Source organism: Gambusia affinis, linkage group LG19 (genome assembly GCF_019740435.1).
Source record: "Gambusia affinis linkage group LG19, SWU_Gaff_1.0, whole genome shotgun sequence".
NCBI lineage: Eukaryota > Metazoa > Chordata > Actinopteri > Cyprinodontiformes > Poeciliidae > Gambusia > Gambusia affinis.
This window is the reverse complement of record NC_057886.1, coordinates 19801864-19827167: the sequence shown is the minus strand read 5'-3', so window position 1 is coordinate 19827167 and position 25304 is coordinate 19801864. Positions and strand designations below refer to the sequence as shown.

General features: G+C 37.1%; 2 protein-coding genes across 5 annotated transcripts in view; one reads left to right on the top strand and one right to left on the bottom strand.

The window, feature by feature from the left end:
• The window catches only part of xab2 (XPA binding protein 2), an 89779-nt gene extending 65539 nt beyond the window's left edge, over positions 1 to 24240 (top strand). The window contains exons 3-22 of one of the 3 annotated variants that reach the window (XM_044099619.1): positions 14459 to 14518; positions 15534 to 15628; positions 16647 to 16795; positions 16887 to 17010; positions 17133 to 17330; positions 17703 to 17837; positions 17943 to 18107; positions 18259 to 18403; positions 18485 to 18636; positions 18742 to 18861; positions 18966 to 19097; positions 20388 to 20519; positions 20627 to 20740; positions 20846 to 21008; positions 21125 to 21315; positions 21833 to 21955; positions 22043 to 22214; positions 23160 to 23286; positions 23387 to 23496; positions 23605 to 24240. In XM_044099619.1, coding sequence (XP_043955554.1) covers positions 16710 to 16795; positions 16887 to 17010; positions 17133 to 17330; positions 17703 to 17837; positions 17943 to 18107; positions 18259 to 18403; positions 18485 to 18636; positions 18742 to 18861; positions 18966 to 19097; positions 20388 to 20519; positions 20627 to 20740; positions 20846 to 21008; positions 21125 to 21315; positions 21833 to 21955; positions 22043 to 22214; positions 23160 to 23286; positions 23387 to 23496; positions 23605 to 23666 — 2451 coding nt within the window. In that variant the 5' untranslated portion in view covers positions 14459 to 14518; positions 15534 to 15628; positions 16647 to 16709 and the 3' untranslated portion in view covers positions 23667 to 24240. Of the gene's footprint in view, positions 1 to 14458; positions 14519 to 15533; positions 15629 to 16134; positions 16353 to 16646; positions 16796 to 16886; positions 17011 to 17132; positions 17331 to 17702; positions 17838 to 17942; positions 18108 to 18258; positions 18404 to 18484; positions 18637 to 18741; positions 18862 to 18965; positions 19098 to 20387; positions 20520 to 20626; positions 20741 to 20845; positions 21009 to 21124; positions 21316 to 21832; positions 21956 to 22042; positions 22215 to 23159; positions 23287 to 23386; positions 23497 to 23604 lie in introns of those variants that run through there. The other 2 variants (XM_044099620.1, XM_044099618.1) reach the window with 2 other exon arrangements.
• LOC122821570 (myosin heavy chain, fast skeletal muscle) lies at positions 1467 to 12779 on the bottom strand. 2 transcript variants are annotated; one of them, XM_044099615.1, is made up of 41 exons: positions 12743 to 12779; positions 12541 to 12582; positions 12185 to 12406; positions 11943 to 12086; positions 11689 to 11845; positions 11586 to 11613; positions 10995 to 11106; positions 10758 to 10850; positions 10607 to 10670; positions 10350 to 10448; positions 10164 to 10267; positions 9941 to 10079; positions 9733 to 9851; positions 9467 to 9616; positions 9214 to 9384; positions 8658 to 8964; positions 8305 to 8381; positions 8138 to 8225; positions 7940 to 8057; positions 7731 to 7854; positions 7047 to 7183; positions 6695 to 6950; positions 6228 to 6470; positions 5963 to 6139; positions 5715 to 5860; positions 5543 to 5633; positions 5062 to 5451; positions 4848 to 4974; positions 4652 to 4770; positions 4366 to 4562; positions 4099 to 4282; positions 3856 to 4021; positions 3558 to 3682; positions 3136 to 3444; positions 2845 to 3048; positions 2633 to 2758; positions 2381 to 2551; positions 2144 to 2248; positions 1966 to 2061; positions 1694 to 1825; positions 1467 to 1580 (listed from the first exon to the last, which is right to left on the bottom strand). In XM_044099615.1, the coding sequence occupies exons 3-41, from the start codon at positions 12386 to 12388 to the stop codon at positions 1563 to 1565; spliced, it is 5817 nt and encodes a 1938-aa protein (XP_043955550.1). In that variant the 5' UTR covers positions 12389 to 12406; positions 12541 to 12582; positions 12743 to 12779; the 3' UTR covers positions 1467 to 1562. The 2 variants fall into 2 exon arrangements, with proteins under 2 accessions (XP_043955550.1, XP_043955552.1); XM_044099617.1 differs by lacking the exon at positions 12743 to 12779 and having other exon boundaries at positions 12518 to 12573.
• Positions 24241 to 25304: the final 1064 nt, after the last annotated feature.

Below are 25304 nucleotides of genomic sequence, written 5' to 3'. Positions count from 1 at the left end.
GGAAAATGAATGTTCTCCAGCTGCCTTATTTAATCAAGACTGGCACCTGCTGAAGAAGCATCATTAAAGGGTTGTAATAAAACTTAGGTCCCCATCTAAAAACTATTTTCGAGCTTCCCTGTCCAACCTCAAAAACAATTCACAGAAAATGGAGAATACATCCTCTACAAGTAATTGATAAAACAAATATAATATTGTATTTTTTTAAGCTGGATAAAAAATTAAAAGTCCAACTGGTGATTGTGTTTTCATATCATTTGAGTGACCCGCTACTGAAGCTAAATTATACTACTCATGACTCCATATGAATTTTTTTTAGGCTAAAACTTTGTTTAGTGTCTTGTTTAAAACTAGTAGTAATTGTGATAATAAAGTTTGATGAATTAGTTTTGTAAATACAAGGCCCCCATAACGTCAGTCTTGAAACAGTCAGTGGTGTTCTGAGAACTCATAATAAATCAAATAGATGATGGGGCAAATTCAAACTGTAGGCAGAAAAGCTCTGGCCAAGATTATAACCTAGGGCAGAGCTAAACACTATCCCACTATGCTCCTCCACTTCTCCAAAGCTTTGTGTGATGGTATCTAAAACTAATCAGACTGCTTATTATTGTTGATTATTGTTTTGCCTCAAGAAGTCAGCTCCTCTGTACCCATTAGAACATTTTGGACTTTGGCTAAAAAAAAAAACAATACACTTACATAGGTTTGTGATATGGATTTCTTTTTCCACTTGCATTACATGGACATGTCTTTCTGTCACCGTACACTCTCTTCAGAGGCATACAAAAGCAGTGCGGCATCAAGTAGTCCCCCTTCATTAAAGCCCACCAAGGCGAGAAGGTGAAAGTTCATTGAAAGCATGCATGGAGATTTTATTCTGTTCCAAGATTCCAGGCCAAGCCTTGGGTTTTTTCCATGGGGCATAGTCTCAGGCTTGGCACCACCATGTGTGTTTCTTGTGATATCTCAAATAGGACATTGCTTGGATGCAGGGAAGGACTGAGCAGTTTGTGTGCACTAAGCAGAATTTGATTCGCCTTATGTATTCATGGGAAGGAAGACAAACAGCATTATATATACATGTGTTGTTTACCTGTTCTTTATTTTAAGGGAATGCCTTTTGAAGTCCTCCATAATTGTTTTATGGCATCTATTTTAGTCATCTGCTGGAGCATTCAAATCTAATTTAGGTCATAAACTGACGATCAAAAAACAGCTGTTAAATGTTATAGATGGGTAGCATGCAATAGGCACTTTCATGTCAGACAATACTATGTGGTAGGACTGGTGTTATTATTTAGGGAATCTACATTGAAAATCTAGAGCACAAATAAAGAAAATGATTTATTTGGCACTGTGTGCAACACTGTCGCTGCTTAATCTACAAAAGCCTAAATTGCTGAGGGCTACATTTTGATTTGAACGAGACATTCAAAAATAAATGACAAGATTATGAAAGCCAATAATAATTCTCATCTTTATTGTTACAAGAAAGATACCCAAACAACTGGTTCATATTTTATGAACTCCATTGAAAGGACTTGAGTAAATGATGACTCTTACTCTGCAGAATCCGACTGACAAAGGAGAGCACAGAACACAATTAGTTATTATCAAAGTTCAAAATTAAGATTTAATTTACCGACTGACAGAATATCATCAAGGAATACCATTGTCAAAAAATAACTACCTTTCCAGCATCACGGCTCTTGGCTCTGAGCTTGTTGACTTGAGACTCAGCGATGTCAGCACGCTCCTGAGCTTCCTCCATCTCATGCTGGACCTTCCTGAGCCTGGACATGTGGGTGTTGGCTTGTTCCTCCTGTGAGGAATAATTGTTAAATTGTTGTATTAAAGTAGATATGACACTGTCATATTTACCTATTGTTTATGAACATTGTAATTTATTTAGTTACTTTTTGGCTAAAATACCAGCTATTTTAGATATAATATGTAACTTACAGCTTCCTCAGCCTGTCTCTTGTAAGACTTGACCTTGAGCTGCAGCTTATCAACCAGGTCCTGAAGTCTGACCAAATTCTTCTTGTCCTCCTCAGTCTAGAAATATCACAGAAATACATGTTAAGTACTAACAACAAGATAGAAAGTTACTATAGTTTTACTAAAACCTAAAAATTACCTGGTAGGTCAATTCCTTAACTCTCCTTTCATATTTGCGGACTCCTTTAACAGCTTCCGCTCCACGTCTCTGCTCGCCTTCCACCTCAGATTCGAGTTCACGAACCTTGTATGTAATGATAAAACATTATCTTTCGAAAAGTATGTGCCTTTAGGCTGGGATTTGTAGAAGTTGTATGAGAAATACATTTTTGTTCATTTTTCAGTTAAATCATTTGAATGAAATTGGAACTCATACCCTCTGCTCCAGTTTCTGGAGCTGCTTCTTGCCACCCTTCATGGCGAGGTTCTCAGCCTCATCCAGGCGGTGCTGCAGGTCCTTGACTGTAATCTCCAAGTTCTTCTTCATCCTCTCCAGATGAGCGCTGGTGTCCTGCTCCTTCTTCAGCTCCTCGGCCATCATGGCAGCCTGAAATTATATTGTTTTTCAAGTTTTGGTAAAAAGTTAAACAAATGTTTAAATTGTGTGGTTTCCGAGATTTAAACTGACATCAGTGATAGCTTTTTTGGCCTTCTCCTCAGCGTTTCTGGCCTCCTGAACAGCATCCTCCACCTCACCCTGAACCTGGACCAGATCAGCTTCCAGCTTCTTCTTGGTGTTCAGAAGACTGGTGTTCTGAAAATTAATGTGAATAAAAAAATTGATGCGTTGGTTTAATGACTTTAAAAGCCCTGGTTTCTTGTGAATAACTAAAACCCAACCTGAGAGTGCAGCAGTCCAACACGCTCACTGGCATCAACCAACTCCTGCTCGGCAACTTTACGTGATCTCTCTGTCTGCTCCAGAGCGGCTCTCAGCTCCTCAATCTCAGCTACCATCAGACCGTTTCTGCGCTCCACCATGGCCACCTGTTCCTTCATGTCCTCTTGTCCTCTGAGGGCATCATCAAGGTGGAGTTGAGCATCCTAATAACAAAAACAAATGTTGGAGTCAAACTCTTCAGTTCAGTCTTACACTGTTCAGTGTTAATTTTTGTTTAACACCAAACTCACCTTGAGTTGTCCCTGGACATTCCTCAGTTGTTTCTGGGCCTCGGCAGCCTGCCTGTTGGCGTGGCTCAGCTGGATCTCCATCTCGTTCAGGTCTCCCTCCATCTTCTTCTTGACTCTCAGGGCATCATTCCTGCTCCTGACCTCAGCATCCAGAGTGCTCTGCATGGAGTCAATCACCCTCTGGCTGTTTCTCTTGATCTGCTCCATTTCTTCATCCTTCTCTGCCAGCTTCCTGTCAATTTCACTCTTGACCTGGTTGAGCTCCAGCTGGACGCGGAGAATCTTAGACTCTTCATGTTCCAGAGTGCCCTTGAGAGGTCAAGCATACAGCAAGGTAGCAAGATGCCAAAATAAAGTGTCCTGAATATGCATTTTGTATTTATAATGTGGTTTAAATTATTAACTACTGAGAAGGGTTTTACCTCGGCTTCTTCTAATGCAGCTTGAATTTCAGATTTCTCAGAATCCAGAGTCTTTTTAGCCTTTTCCAACTCATGAATGGTTTTACCAGTCTCACCAATCTGTTCAGTCAAATCTGAGATCTCCTCTGCAATGAAAAGTAAATAAAATAATGTTCAAGCAAAAACCGACTGAAAAAGAAATAATTGTTGTTTGTTCTTATTCAGTTTGATAAGGAATATTACAGTAGCAAAACTTTGTGACTTGCAAAGATTCTGTGTTGTCTCTTTCTTTATGATGAATTTATTAATAATGTCATACGTTGCAGGTTCTTGTTCTCTCTCTTCATGGTCTCCAGTTGGTCCAGAGCCTCTTCATAGGAGTTCTTCATCTTGAACAGCTCAGTGCTCAGGGAGCGGGCCTCTTTTTGGGCTCCTTCCAGCTCAGCCTGGCTCTCTTCATACTTCTGCTTCCATTCTGACAGGACCTGAAATGTGAAGATTAATTAAAAATCTGTTTTTATCTGAATTAATCAGCATTTTGGTTGTTGTAAAATTATTGTACCTTGTCAAAGTTTCTCTGCTTCTTGTCAAGGTTTGCAGCCAGAGAATTAGCTCTCTCCACATCTGTCATGAGGTCTTCCACCTCACCTTGGAGCCTCTGCTTAGTCTTCTCCAAAGAGGCACACTTGGAGTTCACAGCCTCAATGGATTCCTCAGCATCCTGCAAGCGCTGGGCAAGCTTTTTCCTGTAGTGCATAGATGTTTCAATTAGTAGAAATGTATAATAAAATGTACACATAATTAAATTGAGACATTCATTATGACTGACTTGGCCTCCTCCAGCTCCTCAGTGCGCTGGATGGCATCAGTCTCATATTTGGACCTCCACTGAGCCACCTCACTGTTGGCCTTAGACATGCCTCTCTGCAGCTCAGCCTTGGCCTCCTGCTCCTCCTCAAACTGCTCTCTGAGCAGATCACAGTCATGGCGGGCTGATTGAACAGCATGGGCCAGGGCATTCTTGGCCTGGAAAGCACAAATTTGATAGTACAATGATTTGTCTAGTACTGACCTCATCATACATGTCTAAAAAAAATATAAACAGACTTTTCTACCTTCACTTCCTCCTCAATGTGTCTCTTGAGCTCCTCAACCTGCTGAGTGAAAGCCTGTTTGCCTCTTGTCAGCTGAGAAACAAGAGCTTCTTTCTCCTCAAGCTGGCGAGCAAATTCACCTGTGAAAGTCATAAATACATTATTTCTGAAAATTTTTAATCAATGTAAAACTCTGGTTTAAGTCCAGGTGAATTACCGTTCTCTGTCTGGAGTCTTGCTTTCTGTGCATTAATGTCATTCAGCTGGCGGACATTCTCATCATTTTTAGATTTGATTTCACTAAGTTGGTCCTCAAGAGTTCTGCACATTTTCTCCAAGTTGCCCTGAAACCATCAGAAATGTATGTAAAAGGTGCTTCTGAGCCGCAGTTCATATGTCTGAGCATTGTAAAACATGAAGTATCCACTCACCTTGGCTTTGGCAACAGCCTCCATGTTGCTGGACAGGTCATCAATCTCCATCTTGTACTCACTCTTCTCCTTCTCCAGCTTCTGCTTGACGCGCTGAAGATTATCGATCTGCTCTCCCAGCTCAGCAACGCTGTCGGCCTGCTTCTTGCGGAGAACTGCTGCAGTAGATTCATGCTGCAGGGTGGACTCTTCAAGGTCACGACGCAGCTTCTGGAATTCAGCCTCACGCTTCTTGTTCATCTCAATCTGAGCTGCTGTGGCTCCACCAGCCTCCTCAAGCCTCTCGCTGATCTCCTCAAGCTCCCTGGAGAGGTCAGCTCTCTGCTTCTCTACCTTAGCCCTAGCAGACCTCTCAGCCTCAATCTCCTCTTCCAGCTCCTCAATGCGAGCCTAGAATTCAAATGCATTGAAGTAATCAACCAAGATCAATATGGAAAATAAAAAAAATCTTCCAAATGCTATTATGGTTAATCTTTTGTACCTGGAGTTCCTTGATCTTCTTTTGAAGCTGAGCTCCAAGGGACTGTTCATCCTCAATCTTGCTGAGAAGCTGGCTGATTTCAAAGTCCTTCCTGGTTTTCAAGAAAAAATAAGAGATATAAATTTGGGGCACTTTGTGGAACAGTAGCTAAATAAAGAAAAATTGAAATTACTTCTTGATCTTTTCATCAGATTGCTGCTTGTCATTCTCCAGATCCATGATGGACTCCTGAGCCAGTTTCAGATCTCCTTCAAGCTTTCTCTTGGCTCTCTCAAGGTCCATACGGAGTTTCTTTTCTTGCTCCAATGAACCCTCAAGCTATTGCATAGTCGGTACATTCACACACAGTAATCAATCAATACAAATACTGCATCATTAGGTTAATGCCTAAGGAGGAAGACAAATAAACAGTTTTCTTACATCGTCCACTTGCTGTTCCAGCTTTGTCTTGGCCTTGGTCAGAGTGTTGACTTTGTCTTCCTCTGCCTGGAGATCATCCAGTGTTTGCTGATGGGCCTCTTGGAGGGCTTTCTTCTCCTTGGTGAGCTTGGCAATGGCCTCATCCTGAGTTGCCATCTCCTCTGTCAGGTTTTTCACCTAAAGGGGTTGAAATACCCAATTTTAATTGAAGTATAGGCTTGTAGATTTAATAAATTCTGTGGATTGGTGTCTCAATGATGTGCACCTTGTTTTCAGTGGCATGTTTCTCCTTCTCCACTTTAGCCAAGGTGAGCTCTAAATCATCAATGTCTTTCTTCAGCTCAGAACATTCATCCTCCAGTTTCCTCTTCTTGGCAGTCAGCTCAGCATTGATTTCCTCTTCATCCTCCAGTCTCTCACTTGTCTCCTTGAGTTTGGCCTCAAGCTGGATCTTGCTCTTAATCAGCCCTTCACACCTTTCCTCAGCATCTGAGAGATTCTCAACCTCCTGTGAGTGAGGGGGAAGAAACATAATTTAATGGGGGTTTTTTTTCATACTGGTACATATCCATCTAATAAGGATGATTCAAAAACATGCACTTTTTACCCAGACCAGGTGTTCACCAAATACACAACACCACTGTTATTTTAGTTTATGAACATAGGAACTACATGGTTAATTACTCTAGTATGAATATAAATAAATCACATTAAAGAAATCTGCCAACTTACAGCAGCTACTTGGAGCTGCAAGTCATTCTTCTCCTGGAGCATAGAGACCATTTTCTCCTCCAGTTCCTTCTTCTTGGCCAAAGCAGCAGCCAGGTCTGTCTTCATCTTTTCATAGTTCTCCTTCATATTCTGCAGCTCCTTCTCAGTCTCAGCACTCTTCAGCAGGGGCTTGATCTTGAAGTACAGGGTCATCCATGGCCAGTTCTTCACATTCATGAATGAACGGATGTTGTATTGGATGGTGTAGATAGACTCTCTGGTTGAAAAATCAGTTAATAAAACAACATGTCAGTTTTACTAAATGTTTTAAAAGGGAAGGGCAACTATTTATCAGTCAAAATAATGCTCCCACCTTCTCTCCATCATCTTCACAAACTCCTTCCTCATGACATATCCTCTGCAGAGAGCCTGAGTCATGGTAACCAGCTCAGCCAGTTTCTCATCTCTCATCTCCTCAAGAGTACCCAGAAGACCAGCTTTGAAGAACACCTATGACAGCATAAGTATTGCAAGTCAGAACACATGGATACAAAAAAGTTGTTGTCTTTTCTGAAAATTATTGTCCTGTTTTTCAAGATGAGATGAAGATCGAAATATAGACAGGAATATAAAAGTCTTATTCTGGGTTTATTAGATGTTCAATAACACAGTGAAGTCTTAGGAAGGTAAGAATCCAGCATTGAGTGAATGAAAAAGAAGAACGAATATATAAAGGAGGTTGATTTCTAGATAGAAAATTGATGGCTGATTGATAACTGACTGCAGGTGTGAGGGCAGAGAAAGCAGGCTGAGAAAAGTGAGAGAGCATGGCACAGGGGCGAGGGAGAGCACACAAACAGGAAAACTAGAAAAATGAATCTAACTGAATGAGGCATAAGAAATAAACATAAACTAGAATAATTAAGAAAGGAATGAACTAAAGCAAAACAGAAACAAAGCTGATCTATTTACAATAAGAAACTAAGGAGTACAGAATAACTATGAAATTTGAATCAGAAATCAAAACCCCAAAACAACTGAAGATCCAGCCAAATACCTTAGTGTGTCCAAACTTGTACTGAGTGTGGTCCACATCAATGGAGCCCAGCAGCTTCTCTGAAGCCTTCTTGTTGTCAATAAACTGTCCCTCTGGGATAACACTGGCATTCAATACTTTGTATCTATGAGAGAAAATGTGGATGTTGCTTTTTTCCATCTTCACATCTGAAAACATGTGTTTACATTCAGAAAGACAAGAGCAGCCACCTCTGCTTGAAGTCACCATAGAGGATTCTGCTGGGGAAGCCCTTTCTGCAGATTCTGATGCCCTCCAGCACACCATTACACCTCAGCTGGTGGATGACCAAGAAGTTCTCCATAAGACCTGGTAACATATTTAGTGATAATTATTCAACAGTGTCCACAAATAATATAATGTAAAATATCTAAGACTGAGCTTGTTACCTGGGGTCTTTGACTCATTGGGAATCAGGCAACGCACAAAGTGAGGATGAGTGCTTCTCAAGTTGGTCATCAGCTTGCCCAAGTTCTCCTGTAGATCAGCATCATACAATTAATCTCAACACATTAGGTTCTAATTTATGGGAATTAGGGTATGGAAAATAGTTTACCCTGAAAAGAGCAGACACAGTTTGGAAGGAACCACCCTTCTTCTTGCCAGCCTTCTTGCCACCACCACCACCAGCCTCTGTTTGAGAAAAACGAATACCAGTACAGCACAATAAAATTGTAAATGTCTGTATGTATGTATGTATGTATGTATGTATGTATGTATGTATGTATGTATGTATGTATGTATGTATGTATGTATGTATGTATGTATGTATGTATGTATGTATGTATGTATGTATGTATGTATGTATGTATGTATGTATGTATGTATGTATGTATGTATGTATGTACATATGTACGTATGTATTTGTGTTTAAAGCAGTTTTGTCTGATTAGTTCATGGAAATCTTACCATCTCCTGCAGCATGAGCTACATAGAGAAGACAAAGCAGTTTGTTTGAGGACTTCTGGTACAGCTGAACCACAGAATCGTTCAGTGGGTCCTTGTTCTTGTCCAGCCAGCCAGTGATGTTGTAGTCCACTGTTCCAGCATAGTGAACCAGGGAGAAGTGAGCCTCAGCTTTGCCCTTTCCAGGCTTGGGTTTCTCATAGGCTTTAGTCTTCCCAAGATGCTGATCATTCAGCTTGTTCTTGAAAGTTGTATCAGAGGCTTTGGGGAACATGCACTCCTCTTCAAGGATGGAGAAGATGCCCATTGGCTGTGAACAATTACCATTTTAAATGAGAAATTTAACTTTAGTTAAAATTTAATTCAAACTCATGTAAATATTTACAGATGAACTTGCAGAATCAATTCAACAAATGTTTTATCACAGCTATTCCTCTACCACAGAATATGAGCAAATCTCAGTTCAAGTTGTTCTGCAAGTTTCTGTCAATCTGTTATGAAAGTTAAAGGAAAATCAAGTAAGTATTAAAACAAGAATATTTTTAAAACAGCTTCTCACCTTCTCAATAAGCTCAATGCAAGCAGCCAAGTCCATACCAAAGTCAATGAACTCCCACTCAATGCCTTCCTTCTTGTACTCCTCTTGCTCCAGGACAAACATGTGGTGGTTGAAAAACTGTTGCAGTTTCTCATTGGTGAAGTTGATGCAGAGCTGCTCCAAGCTGTTGTACTGTAATTATTGAGAATTTTTTTTAACTTAATTGGAAGTCAACTCTGTTTCGTTAGATATTTTAGAGTTTTTCTTCACTCACATCAAAGATCTCAAAGCCAGCAATGTCCAAGACTCCAATGAAGAAGGCTCTCGCCTGCTTTGTGTCCAGCATCTCATTGATACGGATGACCATCCACAAGAACATTTTCTCATAGACAGACTTGCACAGAGCGCTGACAGCATTGTTGACCTAGAAGTGAAAATTGTCAGTTTTACATAGCAAACAAAAACAAATAAACAACCAACTGCTGAGCATCACGGAGTAACAAAAAAACATTGCTTAACATCACAACCGGTATAAATTACCTGTGGGACGGTCTGACCTTTGGTGACCATCTCATTTCCGACTTTGACCCTTGGGTAGCACAGAGCCTTCAGCATATCAGCTGAGTTCAGACCCAGGAGGTAGGCAATTTTATCAGCCACTTTTGGAAAGAAACAAAACACACTTTAACCTATTTTATACAATTTTTGTGTCTCTACAGAATGATATTGGTGATATCTTATAAATTACCCTCAGTGCCGTCTGGTTCAGCCTGCTCCTCACGTTGCTTCTGCTTGAACTTCATGTTGCCATGATGCATCACAGCACCAGTGAGCTTGTAGATGTTAAACTTCTCATCAGCACTGAAGCCCAAGATATCAATTGCAGTCTACAATGGATATGAAGTTTGTAGTTAAACTTTCAAAGATCCCATGAATAGTAAGATTTATGTTACCCAAACATGTGAACTTACATCTGTTGCAATGAACTCCTCCACATCATTTATACTCTTGACAGTCACCTCACCCTGACTGATCATATGATAGTCATAGGGATTGGTAGTGATCAATAGAGCCTCTGCAAAGAATTGGAAGAAATAGCTATAACATGCATGGTGTGTTTTTTCATTGAAATGTTGTGAGCAAGTGCTCTATTATACCCAGCAGCTCAGGCTTGTGGCCTGTCATCAGCTGATAGAAGATGTGGTAACTCCTCTCAGCAGACAGCTGGAAGGTGACACGGGACTTCTCCAGCAGATCTAAATTTGAAAGATTAGTGTGGGAAAATAATTTACTGCAAATATGTTTCACCACCCAAAAAGAGTGCATGTCTTTAAATGTTCCCCATACAACACTATACTGCATTTAAATCAAAATCCATTTTTAAGTCAAATAATAATTTGTGAAAATAACTTACATGTTTCAATATCTGCTGAGGCCAGCTTGCCACTGGTTCCGAAATGGATTCTGATGAATTTACCCTAAATATGTAATAATCTGACTATTAGGATTCTTCATATGCAACTCCAAAATCATGATATTCTTTCTTCCCCACCCCTAATACTCACAAAGCGAGAGGAGTTGTCGTTCCTCACAGTTTTGGCATTACCATAGGCCTCCAGCAGAGGGTTTGCTGCAACGATTTGATCCTCCAGGGAACCCTGCAAAAATATAACATTTGATTTTACATTTCACATATATCTCCTATATGTGAAATATAAGAGGTATATTTCACATGCCTCTTAAATATGTGAATTATTTAAGAGGTAATTCTCTGACCTTTGTTCACAAAAAGAATTGCATACCTGCATTTTTCCTGCCGCTGGTTCTGCCTTCTTAGATCCAGTCATTGCAACTGTTGCAAAGTACTGGATGACACGCTTGGTGTTTACAGTCTTCCCAGCTCCGGATTCTCCACTAGAGGAAAGGAACAATTGATCATTCAAATTATTCAACCTCATTGTTTTTTGTTTTTTTTATTAGAGCCAAAACATACATTCACAATACACATCTCACTATGGACACATACTGATCGATACTCTCAGTACATTTATACAAAAATAAATATTCCAAAATCACAATCCAGCAGTTTCAACCTTTTAAATTAAACAAAAAAACCAAAAACCTTCTCATCCCAGCTCACAGTCAACCTGATGGAAAAGAAAATAAATAACTATATCCTTCATCAGATATCACTACCCATACTTATAACCAACACAAAATTCAGCAGCAGGCACCATCACTTAGGCAAAACTTCTAAGTTTGAAAGTAGGAAAGAAAGCATTGCCATTTTTGGTAAAACTTCTGTGTAGACGCTCGAAGGGTGTATTTAATTTTCTAGCCTCATTGTTACAGTTCTGTAAATATGTATAAACCTTTTTTTTTTTGTTACTTACGTGATGAGGATGGACTGGTTCTCACGATCTGAAAGAAACATTTGTAAATATATATGCTTTGCAGTAAATATGCAACACCATCTCTCACTGTTCAACATCTTACCTGTGAGCATGAACTGATAGGCATTATCAGAGACAGAGAAAATGTGAGGGGGTGCCTCAATCCTCTTCTTGCCTCTGTATCCTGCTACAACAACAGCATCGTACACTGGGAGCCACTTGTAGGGGTTCACAACGACACAAAACAAGCCAGAGTAAGTCTGAAAAGACAGATATATTCTTATTTAGTATCCTAGCCTGCTTTTGAGTTGGTATATTTTAGATTTTTATGGTAATGTATTCTTCCTAAATTCTCACATAGATCATCCAAGACGCAAACCGATCTTTGAGGTTATACAACACACAAGGCTCGTTGAGGTGGGTCATCATGGCCATGTCCTCAATTTTGTCAAACTTTGGAGGATTCCTGGGATGAATATCATCCTCTTTGACTGTTACAGTCTGAAAATAACATCGGCTGTCAAAAAGTGTTTAAAATATAACATTTGGGAGGAATTAGAAAAGGACAAAATTAAAAAATTTAGCAAAGCTTTACCCACCTTCCCTCCATCTGTCTCAACAGTGGCTTTGCCACCTTCTTTCTTCACAAGTTTACCCTTGACGTACATTTCATCAGGATCCACCACAAAGTAAGCTGTTTTAGCATCAAATGGAGCGGTCTGAGCCTCAATCCTCTCCCTTTCTGGCTTGCGGAGATATATGGCCGCAGGGCCATAGGCCTCCATCTCTGCATCCGTGCTCATTTTGGCAGCTTTTCAGTCCTGTAAGAATAACAACTTTTGAACTGGTTTAATCTTATTTGTTCTCATAAAATTTGTATGATATTCTGGAACACATTTCTACAATATCAAAATCTATTGTATCTATTTTACCTTTATTATTGTACAAATCCTACCTTCCTCCCAGCTGAGTTGATGTTTAATGATGTCTAATGATGCTATTAAAAGAAAGATTTAAGGAATTGTTTAATTTCAAATAGCTCAAATCAGCAATACAAAAGAATCACTTAATATCACAGACGTAACAGAAAGAGACAAATGAAATTAATCACTTAAACCCAAGCAAGTGTAAGTTAATCTAAACAACAAAGGACTGACCTGTACGGGATGCCCATCAGTTCTCAGCGGAGTCTGGGGCTGCTGCTTTTATACAGGCTGAAAATACCTTGGTCAGCAGCAGTCAGCTTCTCCATTTGGTCAAGCATCCTTGTCATCTTAAGACCCATCGTGTGACATTTCAGGATCAGTCTGCTATTTTTTGATGTAACATTTACTAGCTATTAAGCTAAGAGCTTTTTCAAACAAAAAAAAATTGATTACTTTATTACTAAATCAAAATAATTCAGAAACATGTGTTAAAAAACATATGAGACTGAAAACTTGTTAATTGGAATAAAAAGAAAATGCAACAACAAAACAATTAACACTGCATTTGAAATAGTGTTTTAATTCTATAATATGCATCAATAATTAAAGTAATGGATAATTAAAATTTTCAATTGCTAAATTCAGGAACTCGTCACTTGACCTCTCTTTCTTAAAAATCGTATGCGTTGCCTTTAGTAAAATGTCAGTAAATGTCACAAGTATCAAGTCTGAAAGCATATCCACATTTCAAATATTTGCAATAAAAAGTAATGATTTTTTTTTCTCTCATGACACACTAGCGGTGCAGAATTGCATCAATTAATTTTGAGAGTGTCTTATTTAGTATGAGTCTTTTTTAATCACGTCTTTCTCATATAAGCATGTCTTTTGCTCATAAAACATAAGTCTGACAGCAATCTTTAAAGTATGTCCCAAATTTTAATTTTTACTCTCTAAAATATGAGTAAGTTTAAAGAACTGATAACTTTGTAGTGAGAAGTCTTGTCTTCTTAGCCCTGCAAATAAACAAGCCCGTTGCCAAGAACAGAAATTCATTTGGGGAAGCTCCCAAGTGGTGCTGGTATACGGTTGCAGGACACTGGCACAGCTCGTATTCCTGTAATAAAACTGAATGTAAGGCCCTTTCCATGAAGTTCAAGCGGTGTTACACCTTGCCTTGAAAGGAAAGGAAGAACATTTGACAACCAGGGTGAGAGAAGATCTATAATAAGTATCACTTGAATATCCAAGATCTTTGTCCTCATGCTTCATTTGATTCAAACGATGTTGTTGCTGTTGTAGACAGTTGGTGTCCTTGCAAAACTATTCAACTTTGATTTTGATCCTTCACCAACCAATGCTTAAGAAATGTTTATTACACAAGCAACTGGGTAATACGTTTTAAAATGGATTACTTGGCATAATACATCTCTGATATTTATTAGTCTTTACAGCAGTTTCTATTTTTAGGCAGTAAGAAAAGAATCTGTTTTATTTATTTGACTTAATAGTTTATTACACGTGTCATATAATTTTAAAATTTATCTTGTTTTGAACAATATTTCTTTTTGTCCAAGAACAGAACAAATGAGTTTTATTTGTTAGATTTTTTTTTTATAAGGTTAAGCTTATATTTGATGGCTCAGACAGTAGACTCCTTTTTCAGGTTTCATTAGAGTCAGTATCAACAGGAATACTGAAAATTTTATGCAACTTCCTTTTTCTAAGAGGTTGTTTGGCACAAGTACTCTTTATTCAGTATTAGTTGGATAGCTGAGAGAAAAAAGTAAAGACTTGCAGTAAATGGCCCAATGGCTAGGATTAAAACCAGGGACAGCTGCAGCAAGGATCACAGCCTTGGTATGTGCTGCTTCTGCTCCACCACTCAAACACATGAAGGCCCCACAAAAGTCTTTATATAAATTTAAGTATTTTTTTGCCTTTCAGCATCTACAAAAAACTGTGCAAGTGGACATATTGTCTGTCCTCCAACTCTGCGAGAATAAAGTGGGTATACAATTTGATTCTTAACCCCTTATCACTCATGAAACACTTACATGTTATCTATTGGGTCCAAGAGGACAACAGAATCCTCATGACAGTTAAGAGATGTTGCCTTTGTTAGGAGGAAAAGTGTATTAAATGAATAACTATTTTATACTTATATATTGCAAGTGAAAATATAGCAACTTTCAGACATCTATACACCCATTTGAAAATACAATTTAAAAAGAATAGTTTGTTAAATCATTTCAAAAGCTTTTACACATGTAATGTGTGTGGAAAAGTATTTCTATTTTTTGTATGTTTATCACACTAAGTGTTTGAGTTTATCAAACCAACTTAAATATTAGTCAAATAAAAGGAAACACCAAATGCGGCTTATTAATTAAGGTATTTATTATTAAAGGAGATCAAAAATCTAAACCTACCTATATGAAAAAAGTAATTGCCCCTAAAACTAATAACTAGTTGGGCCACCCTTAGCAGCAACAACTACAATCAAGCATTTGCGACAAGTACCAATGAATCTTTTGCAGCGCAGTGGAGGAATTTCGGCCCACTCATATTTGGGGAATTGTTGTAACACAACCACATTGGATAATTTTTTAAGCAAGAAAAGGTCACAACAACTCAATAGGATTCAGGTCAGAACTTTAACTAGACCTCTCCAAAGTCTTCATTTGTTTTTCTTCAGCCATTCAGTAGCAGACTTGCTGGTGTGTTTTGAATCATTATCTTGATGCAGAACCCAAGATAGTTTCAGCTCCAGGTCACAAACAGATGGCCAGACATTCTTTTCCAAGAGTTTTGGTAGACAGCAGAATCCATGGTTCCATTCAGCACAGGAAGCCTACGCGATCCTGAAGCAGCACAACACCCCGAGACCATCACACTACCACCACCATATTTTACTAACTATCTGTATAATGATTTTTTCTTAAATCTGGTTGGTTTTACAACAGATGTAATGGGACACACACCTCCCAAACAGTTCAGCTTTTGTCTCATCTCTCCACAGAATGTTTCCCCAAAGGTCTTGACCAGATGTGTTCTGAAAAATTAGGATTTGGCATGCTGTTACACTACTACAAAAGAAGATTCAATGCTTAAAAGGTGCATATTACAACATAACATGTGTTTTTTTTTTCAGTTCAGTTGTATAAGATGAAGACAACATTATATCTGAAAAAAAAAAATTTATTATCATATTTTAATTTTTTAAGTAACAAAATTTTGGGATTTTTGCAGAGGTGTGTAGAGTTTCCAGTACCACTGTAAATAAAAAGAAAAAATACCATAATAATTGGTTAACAGCAGCAGAGAAATTGTTATAAAAATTTTGAAAAATTAAGAAAATTGATTAACCGGTTAGAAATATGGCTATATGAAAAGATGTCTTAATTATATCTTACAGGATAAGAAAAACATGAAAAATTTTGTTAAAGGAAAGAAACAGAAATAACATATGTTTACCGTTGACTGGAACAAAGACAGACACAAAGAGATATATTTTAAGATTTCAGTGGTTTTATTTTGCTGGTGTTGGCTTTTATTTTTACATCCTTACCTTTAAACACCAGCTGGTGGCAGTAATAAACCCTGTTGTTCGTTGACAACAAGCCGCAGAAAAACTACAAACTTCCTCCAGGTTTGTAGTTCTTTTTGAATGCGCTTGCGTGCTTTGTAGCGGCACCACCGGAAGTTATATGGAGGGCTACACGCTTTGAGTTTGCAAGCTAGTTTAGCTTTTCAAAAGTTAGCACTGAGTTTTAACTCCAGAGTTGATACTGTCTTGAAAGAAATGCCTTCCCTAAATGGAAAAGCTGACGTTATATTTGTAAGTAATACAAATGAAAATACTATATTATATATATCGCTATATCTGACATTAGTTGTAGCTAGCTAGCGTAAACCTAGCCTGGCTGGGTACATAAAATTGAAAGAGACAGTTGTGTTTTGTGTGTTTTTATGAAGTTATACTTCATAATAACTTTATATTGCTATCAAGACATCGTAGCAATATTAACCGTAATACTTTATTTTGCTGTAATTAAATAAATTCAAACGTCACTCTTTCGTAGATTTTAGCTTACATTGTCTTTCGTATTTGCTGTTCGTATTACTTTTTCAGGAGGATGATGATCTTCCTTATGAAGAGGAGATTATCAGGAATCCATACTCAGTCAAGTGCTGGATGCGCTACATTGAATTCAAACAGAATGGAGCCAAATCCACCCTGAACATGATATATGAACGGGCTCTGAAGGAATTGCCTGGAAGGTAACTTTTACTGAAAGATAAAATTGCACATTTGGGCAAAGATGACTATTTTTATTTATTTTTTTACCAAAATTTCCATTAATTTTTACAGCTATAAATTGTGGTACAATTATCTGAGAGAAAGGAGGAAACAAGTCAAAGGAAAATGCATTACAGATCCAGCATATGAAGAGGTCAATAACTGCCATGAAAGAGCACTTGTGTTTATGCACAAGGTAGTATTTACTCAAAATCCAGCAATATAACAGTAAATAAAATAATGCATACATTGAAAACATTGTGTGGTCTTGGGGTGTGTTTTTTTTAAACTAACCAATATTTTTTTCCATAATTGTAGATGCCCAGGATATGGACTGATTACTGTCAGTTCGTCGTGTCACAGTGTAAGATCACGAGAAGTCGGAGAACGTTTGACCGGGCTCTAAGAGCGCTACCTGTAACCCAGCACCCACGAATCTGGCCATTGTATCTGCGCTTCGTTCACAGCCTCCCCCTACCTGAAACATCTCTGCGGGTATATCGAAGGTACCTTAAGGTAAGATCATGGAGCTCAAAGCATTTATGTACAGCGCATGTCATGTAAGAATTCATGGTATTATTGCATGTAGGGAAATTTTCTGTAATTTTACTGTACAGGCTGTATTTTTGCTTGTGTCGTAACATTTTACATAAAAGTATTTGATTGTTTTTTTGTTTTGAAAATAGCTGAACTGTTATGTGTTTTAATCAATACATAGTTTTGATTCTGATTAAGAGAAGTTTAGCAGCACATCTTCTAACATTCTTCTGGTATTTGCATATTGCAACATCGTTGTTGTAAAGGTAACAAATATTATGCTCTAGAAATTTAAGTGCAGTATTTCTCTACATTTTCCAAAGTATTCTGTCTTCTCTTTATACCTTAAAGCTATCTCCAGAGAATGCAGAAGAGTACATAGACTACTTGCGGTCTGTTGGTCGCTTGGATGAAGCAGCTGTACGATTAGCAGCAATTGTAAACGATGAAAGCTTTGTGTCCAAAGAGGGCAAATCCAACTATCAGGTAAAACGTCATTTTAGGTCTAGCATCTTCAAGTATGCCCATATTATTCTGATTATAGTAACATATGAATCCTTATTCTACTTGTATTTTTACTTTTTTGTTTAGCTGTGGCACGAGCTGTGTGACCTGATCTCTCAGAATCCTGATAAAGTGACCTCTTTAAATGTTGGAGCCATCATACGAGGTGGCCTCACACGCTTTACAGACCAACTTGGAAAACTTTGGTGTTCTTTGGCTGATTATTACATCAGGAGTGGTCACTTTGAGAAAGTAAGTTTCACTGAATTGCTTATATTTTTATGTATAAATCAGTGTTTAATTTATTATTTTAAACATTTGCTCTATATTTGTGAATTACATTTTTTTTGGTTGTTGAAAGGGGATGCATGATGTGTCATTATAATGGTTTCTTTTTCTTCAGGCACGGGACGTTTATGAGGAAGCCATACTTACTGTAGTAACTGTGAGGGATTTCACTCAAGTGTTTGATAGCTATGCTCAGTTTGAGGAGAGCATGATTGCTGCAAAGATGGAGACCACTGCTGAGATGGGAAAAGAGGAGGAAGGTTTGTATGAGTTAGCATTAAGGCACCTTTATTCCACAGTACCACTTATAAATGGCCAATTTTTTTCCCCTCTCCAACCAGATGACATAGACCTGGAGCTTCGTCTGGCCCGCTTTGAGCAGCTCATTGCCCGGCGGCCACTGCTTCTCAACAGTGTACTGCTGAGGCAGAATCCCCATAATGTGCACGAGTGGCACAAGCGAGTAAAACTTTATGAAGGAAATCCACGACAGGTAAATTTAAGGGCCTGTATACATTTTATTAAAAATATTTCTATATCTCTAAGTATCTATCACACAGTACTGACAAATGGATTAAATATAATGTATCCACTCCAGATCATCAATACATACACTGAGGCAGTACAGACAGTGGATCCAATGAAGGCCACTGGAAAACCTCATTCTCTGTGGGTTTCTTTTGCTAAGTTCTATGAGGAAAATGAACAGCTGGATGACGTAAGTTACCGAAGTCTTTCCTTTGGAGCTGCATGGATTCTTTGAACTTGGGATGGATGATAGTTTTTTTCTTTAATTTATATGTGTCATATTTTTTGACTCAGGCCAGGACAATCTTTGAGAAGGCTACTAAAGTAAACTACAAACAAGTGGATGACCTTGCTGCAGTTTGGTGTGAATATGGAGAGATGGAACTTCGCCATGAGAATTATGATCAGGCACTACGCATACTGAGGGTAAAATTCTTCTAGTAGATATTTTTGTTGATTACAGATGCTGTATCAACATACTTTGTTAATGTTTTTTCCTTTATTGCTGTTTGCCATTTTTATCTTTTCTTGGATGAGACAAGGAAAATACTAACACACCAAACAGAAAGCGTTTGAAAATCTGTTTTCAAAAAAAAATATTCAGTGATAAGGTCCTGCCAACATAAACTATTCTTTGGAAGTTATATCTGATTTTGGTCAATTCAGCATATCATTAGAACATCATCCAATAAATCTAATCTATTCTTTCAGTTCATAACACTCCAGTTATAAGTTTAGAAGACTATCCAGATTTACTATGCTATTTATTAAATCTTAGTGGGTGAAAGTTGTTTTTTTCCAGTTCAGACCAACAATTTCTCCTCAGTCAGAGCTTTGAATCATTTCCATTTCATATGTATTCATTGGATAACAGTGGAGAGCTAAGGCTGCCTTGCAATAGCAAATACTTCTAACCAAGCCTGACTTAGGAAATCTGCTTACACCCACTGGGGATTGATTAGATGAAAGGGAGATGAACAAAAACACAAAAGCATCAAACAAGAGAGGAACAGTAAAGAATTTGGAGTGCAGAGAAACTGACATGTTGCATTTGTTTTTTTTAAAAAAATATGCATTTATCTTAATATATCATTTTCTGTTCAAATACGATCCTCTATCAAAAGCTACAGAAAGACTGTTTAAATTATAACTTTTCACACTTACAGATAGCCTATTTGACAAGCTTCCTGGCCCCCATTTGTTTACTAATATGCTATGAAAATATATTTGGTCTCAAAACAAAGGACTAACCAATGCAGCATGATGCAGTACAAGTAACAAGCACATTGCTTTTCTATAAACTAGGTGCTTAGGGACATCTTTTGGCAAATCCAGGAACTGCAACAATACAAACATTTTGCAAATGAAGCATATGTTTGTGTTCTGTAACAAATGAAAGAAAAATCAGAAAAATGACAAAAGTATGTAAAATTTTTAGTTGTTCCTAAAGCATTAAGAATCTAATGATATTCCATTGTATTTGGTTGGCTTCATTGTGTTCAAGGACTCACTGGTGACACAACATTCACATGAAAACAGACAAGTCATTAAAAAGAAACTTATTGAACACAAATTTGTGAAAGATGAACATTTAAGGCAAATACTTCAAATGCATCACTGTAAAGCAAATGAAACTACTATATTTTTTATTGGCATGTCACTTATTACTATTGTAGCTACAACACTAAGTTTATCTTTTTATGATTTTTGTATTAGAAAGCTACAGCAATCCCATCTAAGAAAGCAGAGTACTTTGATTCATCTGAGCCAGTCCAGAACAGAGTGTACAAGTCTCTGAAGGTCTGGTCTATGCTGGCTGACCTCGAGGAGAGTCTCGGGACTTTTCAAGTATGTATATAAATTTGTAGATGATGACAAAGCACATAATCAGATCTGTAGTTTTCTATTTCAGTTATTAATTCCTTATATCTTATTGCTCTGGTTTTGATCATCAGTCTACAAAAGCAGTGTATGACCGGATTATTGATCTACGCATTGCCACTCCTCAAATTGTCATCAACTATGCCATGTTCCTTGAAGAACACAACTACTTTGAGGAAAGCTTTAAAGTAAGAACGTTTGAACCAATTCAGGAACATGTATTTTGTTACTCATAGTTGTATTTTTATTTGATCAGTTTAAAAATATTGTCATTGTTTCTTTCCTTTCAAAAGGCTTATGAACGAGGGATCGCTCTCTTCAAGTGGCCAAACGTTTATGACATCTGGAACACTTACCTTACCAAGTTCATTGACCGTTATGGTGGCAAAAAATTGGAGCGAGCCAGAGATTTATTTGAACAAGCCCTGGATGGCTGCCCTGCCAAGTTTGCCAAAAGTAAACATCCTTCAAAGCACAGCACAAACATTTTTCAGTATTACATATTATGCTCTTATTCTATTTTGTAAATTGCTCTAAAACGTTGTTGTTTTCTTTTTGTTATTTGTTTTTAGCCATTTATCTGTTGTATGCCAAACTGGAAGAGGAATATGGATTGGCACGGCATGCCATGGCTGTCTATGAAAGAGCAACACAAGCAGTGGAAACTGAAGAGAGACACCATATGTTTAACATCTACATCAAGAGAGCAGCTGAAATTTATGGTGTTACGTACACCAGAGCTATTTACCAGAAGGCTATTGAGGTGACGTTTTAGTTACATAAAACAATACTTGGAAGTGTTTCTCATTCTTCTGCAGGTTATGCCTCATAGAGTTCCAAAGAAAGTTGTTTTTTCACAAAATCAGTCAAATAAAGATAGCTGAATTTCTATTTTCTTAGTACCTAAAAAAACATTCCTCAGCTAAACCAACAATGGCACTAAACCATTTTAGAATTTTTTGAAATAAAGAACATCACAATAGTTGCACATCAAGAGTATTACGTTCAAGACTTGTTATTCTAATTGCAATATTTATTGTATGAGTAGTAGTTATTTAAATTAGTACATCTCCGTTATCACGTTTCCTACCCACAAATCACAATGAACTTGAATAGTTATAGTTGACGAACTTCTGTGCTGAGCTTGCCTAGAATGATAAAACACGTCTAAGATTGCAACATTTGTTTAATTAACATAGCATATTTTTATCTTCTAAAAGTGTTGTTTTATGTATGTTGAATTGGCTGACATCTGAAGATTACCTTTTATACTCCACTAGGTTCTTCCTGATGTGCATGCGAGGGATATGTGTATGCGATTTGCTGACATGGAGTGTAAACTTGGGGAGATTGACCGTGCCAGAGCAATCTACTCCTTCTGCTCTCAGATCTGTGACCCAAGGGTGAAAGAAACCACCTTATCTAAATGTTTTCTTAGTAAATTGTTCAAAAATATGGCAACTCATTTGGATATATTTATCGTCTTTTAGGTGACAGCAAATTTCTGGCAGACCTGGAAGGAATTTGAGATTCGCCATGGAAATGAGGATACAATCAGGGAGATGTTGAGAATCAAGCGCAGTGTCCAGGCTACATACAACACCCAGGTCAACTTTATGTCCTCACAAATGCTGAAGGCTTCAACAAGCTCTACAGGCACTGGTAAGACACCATATTTGAAAGTTGGGCCCTTAGTGGTGGGTTTTCCTTGGTTTTAGTATCTGTTTAATTCTTTACTCATGAATGTCTGTTATGCTATTACCGCAATCAAAATACTTGTCTTTCTGTTTTGTTTTGTCCTATTGTAAGATTATTAGTTTATTCTATAGTACGATTATTAGTTACAGATGTAACAACTGCTATAAAATTTTAATATTTAATAAATAAAATGATGAAAGCCATACACAGACAGTTTAAGGACAATAGTTGCTATCAGAATTGAAGATTGATTCATATCTTGACTTCTTTCAAAGTTGGAAAAGTATACGCTGTGGTATTTCTGTATTCAATTATTTTTCCAGGTATTCAGCTGGGAAAATCAAGTTTAAGTCTTCAGATATTTAACATTAACAAAAGTAAATAGTTTAAATAAAGCTGAAAAATACAAGCACTCATCAAGGGTTAATATGAGGCAGATTATGTTTTTCACTAAAATAAGGTAAGCACTTCCGTAATCCCTAGCAGGTTAATTTACATTCCAATAAATTTAAGGTTGCACTCCAAATTATTCAAACACCTGATAGACATAGTTTTAAATTTATTTTATTTCAGCCTAAAAGGTTATTTCTGGCAGAAATTTAGACAATTTTGATTGATCCTTTTTACTTTACAAAAATAGTTTCCAGAAATGAAGTAAACCTTTCTTCTTGAATTATAAATATAAAGCACACTGGGTCTGAAGAAAATCCACACATTTTCTGTCCACCGGAGTGTTTTATCACTTAATCTACTATTGATGATCTGTGTGAACTGTCACAGATCTGTGTATGGGATATTCAGAGGATTCAGTTATGTAAATATTAACTTTGAATCTACAGGATGTTAAAGACTTTAGGAGAAACATTAATAATTGATATGTTTGTCTCAATATTTTCTGTTGGGTGTCAGTTTCAGATCTTGCTCCTGGCCAGATGGGAATTGATGATATGAAAATGTTGGAGCAGAAAGCTCAGCAACTTGCTGCAGAAGCTGAGCAGGACAAACCCAAACCCAAGGAGAAAATTCTGTTTGTCAGGTTTGTGGTTCAAACTTTGATTGACTAAGATATTAATTCACAGGTTTTATGAAAGCCATCACTTTCAATGCATCACCATTTTCCTTATCTCTCCATACAGGAGTGATACTTCTCGCAGTGAGTTGGCTGAGCTTTCCAAACAAGCCAATCCTGATGAGATAAATATTGACGACGACGAGGATGAAGATGATGATGACCAAGAACCCGATGGTTAGTGTAACACAAATTAAAACTGTGGTGTGAGGGGGGTGAATTGCTTGTTTAAGCATTTCTATGAGTCATTAAAAATGCAATTTTCTCCATTTTTTGCCTTTACAGAGGTGCAGCTTGAGCAGAAGAGTGTTCCAACAGCTGTCTTCGGAGGTCTTAAAGAGGACTGAAAAAATTACTCATTAAATTTAGCAAAAATCCAAACTTATGTAATATTTCAGTGGCTACATATTTTAGATTACAGTGAATGTTGAGCTGTATCATTAGCTTGATAGAATGATACAGACATCCTTGAGAATTAGCAGGAGAACTTTCCCTTTAAAGTTTTTTGTTTTTTTTAGGTGAAGAGCTGTGTCTATTTCGACCACATGATGTCAGTAACTCCTAAAGCCAAGCATGTTTATTTTATCGGCTATTTTTTAAATGATATGTTTTGTTGGAGTTGGTATTTGTTCACACTTATTTTTCCGAAATAAATAAATGTAATACATGTTTTCTACCAGAACAAATTCCAAATATGTTTTAATTGAAAGCCATGTACCAGAACACACAGGGGAGTAATACTGTTTCATCAGCTTTGAATGTTACAACTGATAATGTAAAGAATTTCTAAAAGGTTGAAAATTTGTAGATTAATTCTAACTTTGTAGTAATTCAGTTCAAGCTGTGGTTGCTTTTGTACATTAAACTGTTTGTTGTTGAATGGTGGAATTACATAAAATTTTGAATAATCAGTAAATGTTATGTAGTAGTTTGATTTCTATTTTGTTCAAATTGTATAATTAATTTTCTTATTGTTCATATAGATTGTAATGTTATAAAACTGGATAAAGAGGTAAGTACTTAAATTTGAAATAAATAAGCAAGCAAACTTGCTCAAAATCTCAGTTTTAGACACCAGATCATCAGACACAAACTGGCATATTACAAAGTACTGACTTGAACTAATTGTTTCAACAGATTAAAATAGCTGAAAAGTAATCATCTTACAAAGTTACCACAGCAGTGCCAGTAAACCATTTTCATGTGATGACGTGCTGTTGGGTGTGCTGTTTACCAAGGTTGTAGGTGTTGCAGGAACACTGTCTGGAAAACATCCAGGCCTAAGATAAAGTAAACTGAAGCCCTCAAGCATTTTGGTTTCATTACCTCATGAAAAAGTGCATCAAATTTTAATTGATTTTCTTGATAGCAATGTTGTAGTATAAATTTCATATTGTGAAATTTGGAGCTGTTTCATCTTGCATTTGAAAGAAGATGCTACATTGATTTTGTTTCTTTGCATATTTTAAGATATAGTTTATGAAATGTTATGAATTCTGTAAGATTATATTTCTGTGTTGCTGTCAAATGTAATTTGAAAACTTAAGGTAATAGAGAAAAATACCATGCAAAATTTTTTAGGATTACGAATTATTAAAACAATTTAAAAAAAATTCCACAGTTGTGAGATGTCCATTGGTTTTGATATTATAATAAGCCATTTAATTTATGAACTTATCCGTTAACATTAGAGAGGATTTTTTGCAAGTCAACAATGTTAGAATCAGATTCCTTATCATTGAAAAAAATATTGTGAATAATCTCCAGCAACACCCCTCCATAATAATACGTTTGCTATGTTCAGTTTTGCGTAGGAGTGCATTTTGGCATACTTCAGTATGATTTCCTATATACTTTTCAGTGTGATTTCCACACTTAGGCTTTTTTTTATTTTATTTTGGAGTTTATAAAACTTTGAAATGTAATAACAGAAGAACAGATTTCGAATGATCTGCACTTTAAGTTAACTTCCAACAGCTTTATGG

Bases quoted from the DNA above. Each gene is read 5' to 3' on its own strand.
- LOC122821570 (XM_044099615.1), bottom strand. From the start codon at position 12,388: ATGAGCACGGATGCAGAGATGGAGGCCTATGGCCCTGCGGCCATATAT. The intron at 4,975-5,061 runs GTGAGTGGATAC...TGATGGTTTCAG, and splicing joins AGGCTGTTGCCAAAGCCAAG to GGCAACTTGGAGAAAATGTG. The intron at 4,283-4,365 runs GTCAGTCATAAT...TATGCACTACAG, and splicing joins GAGGAGCTGGAGGAGGCCAA to GAAAAAGCTTGCCCAGCGCT.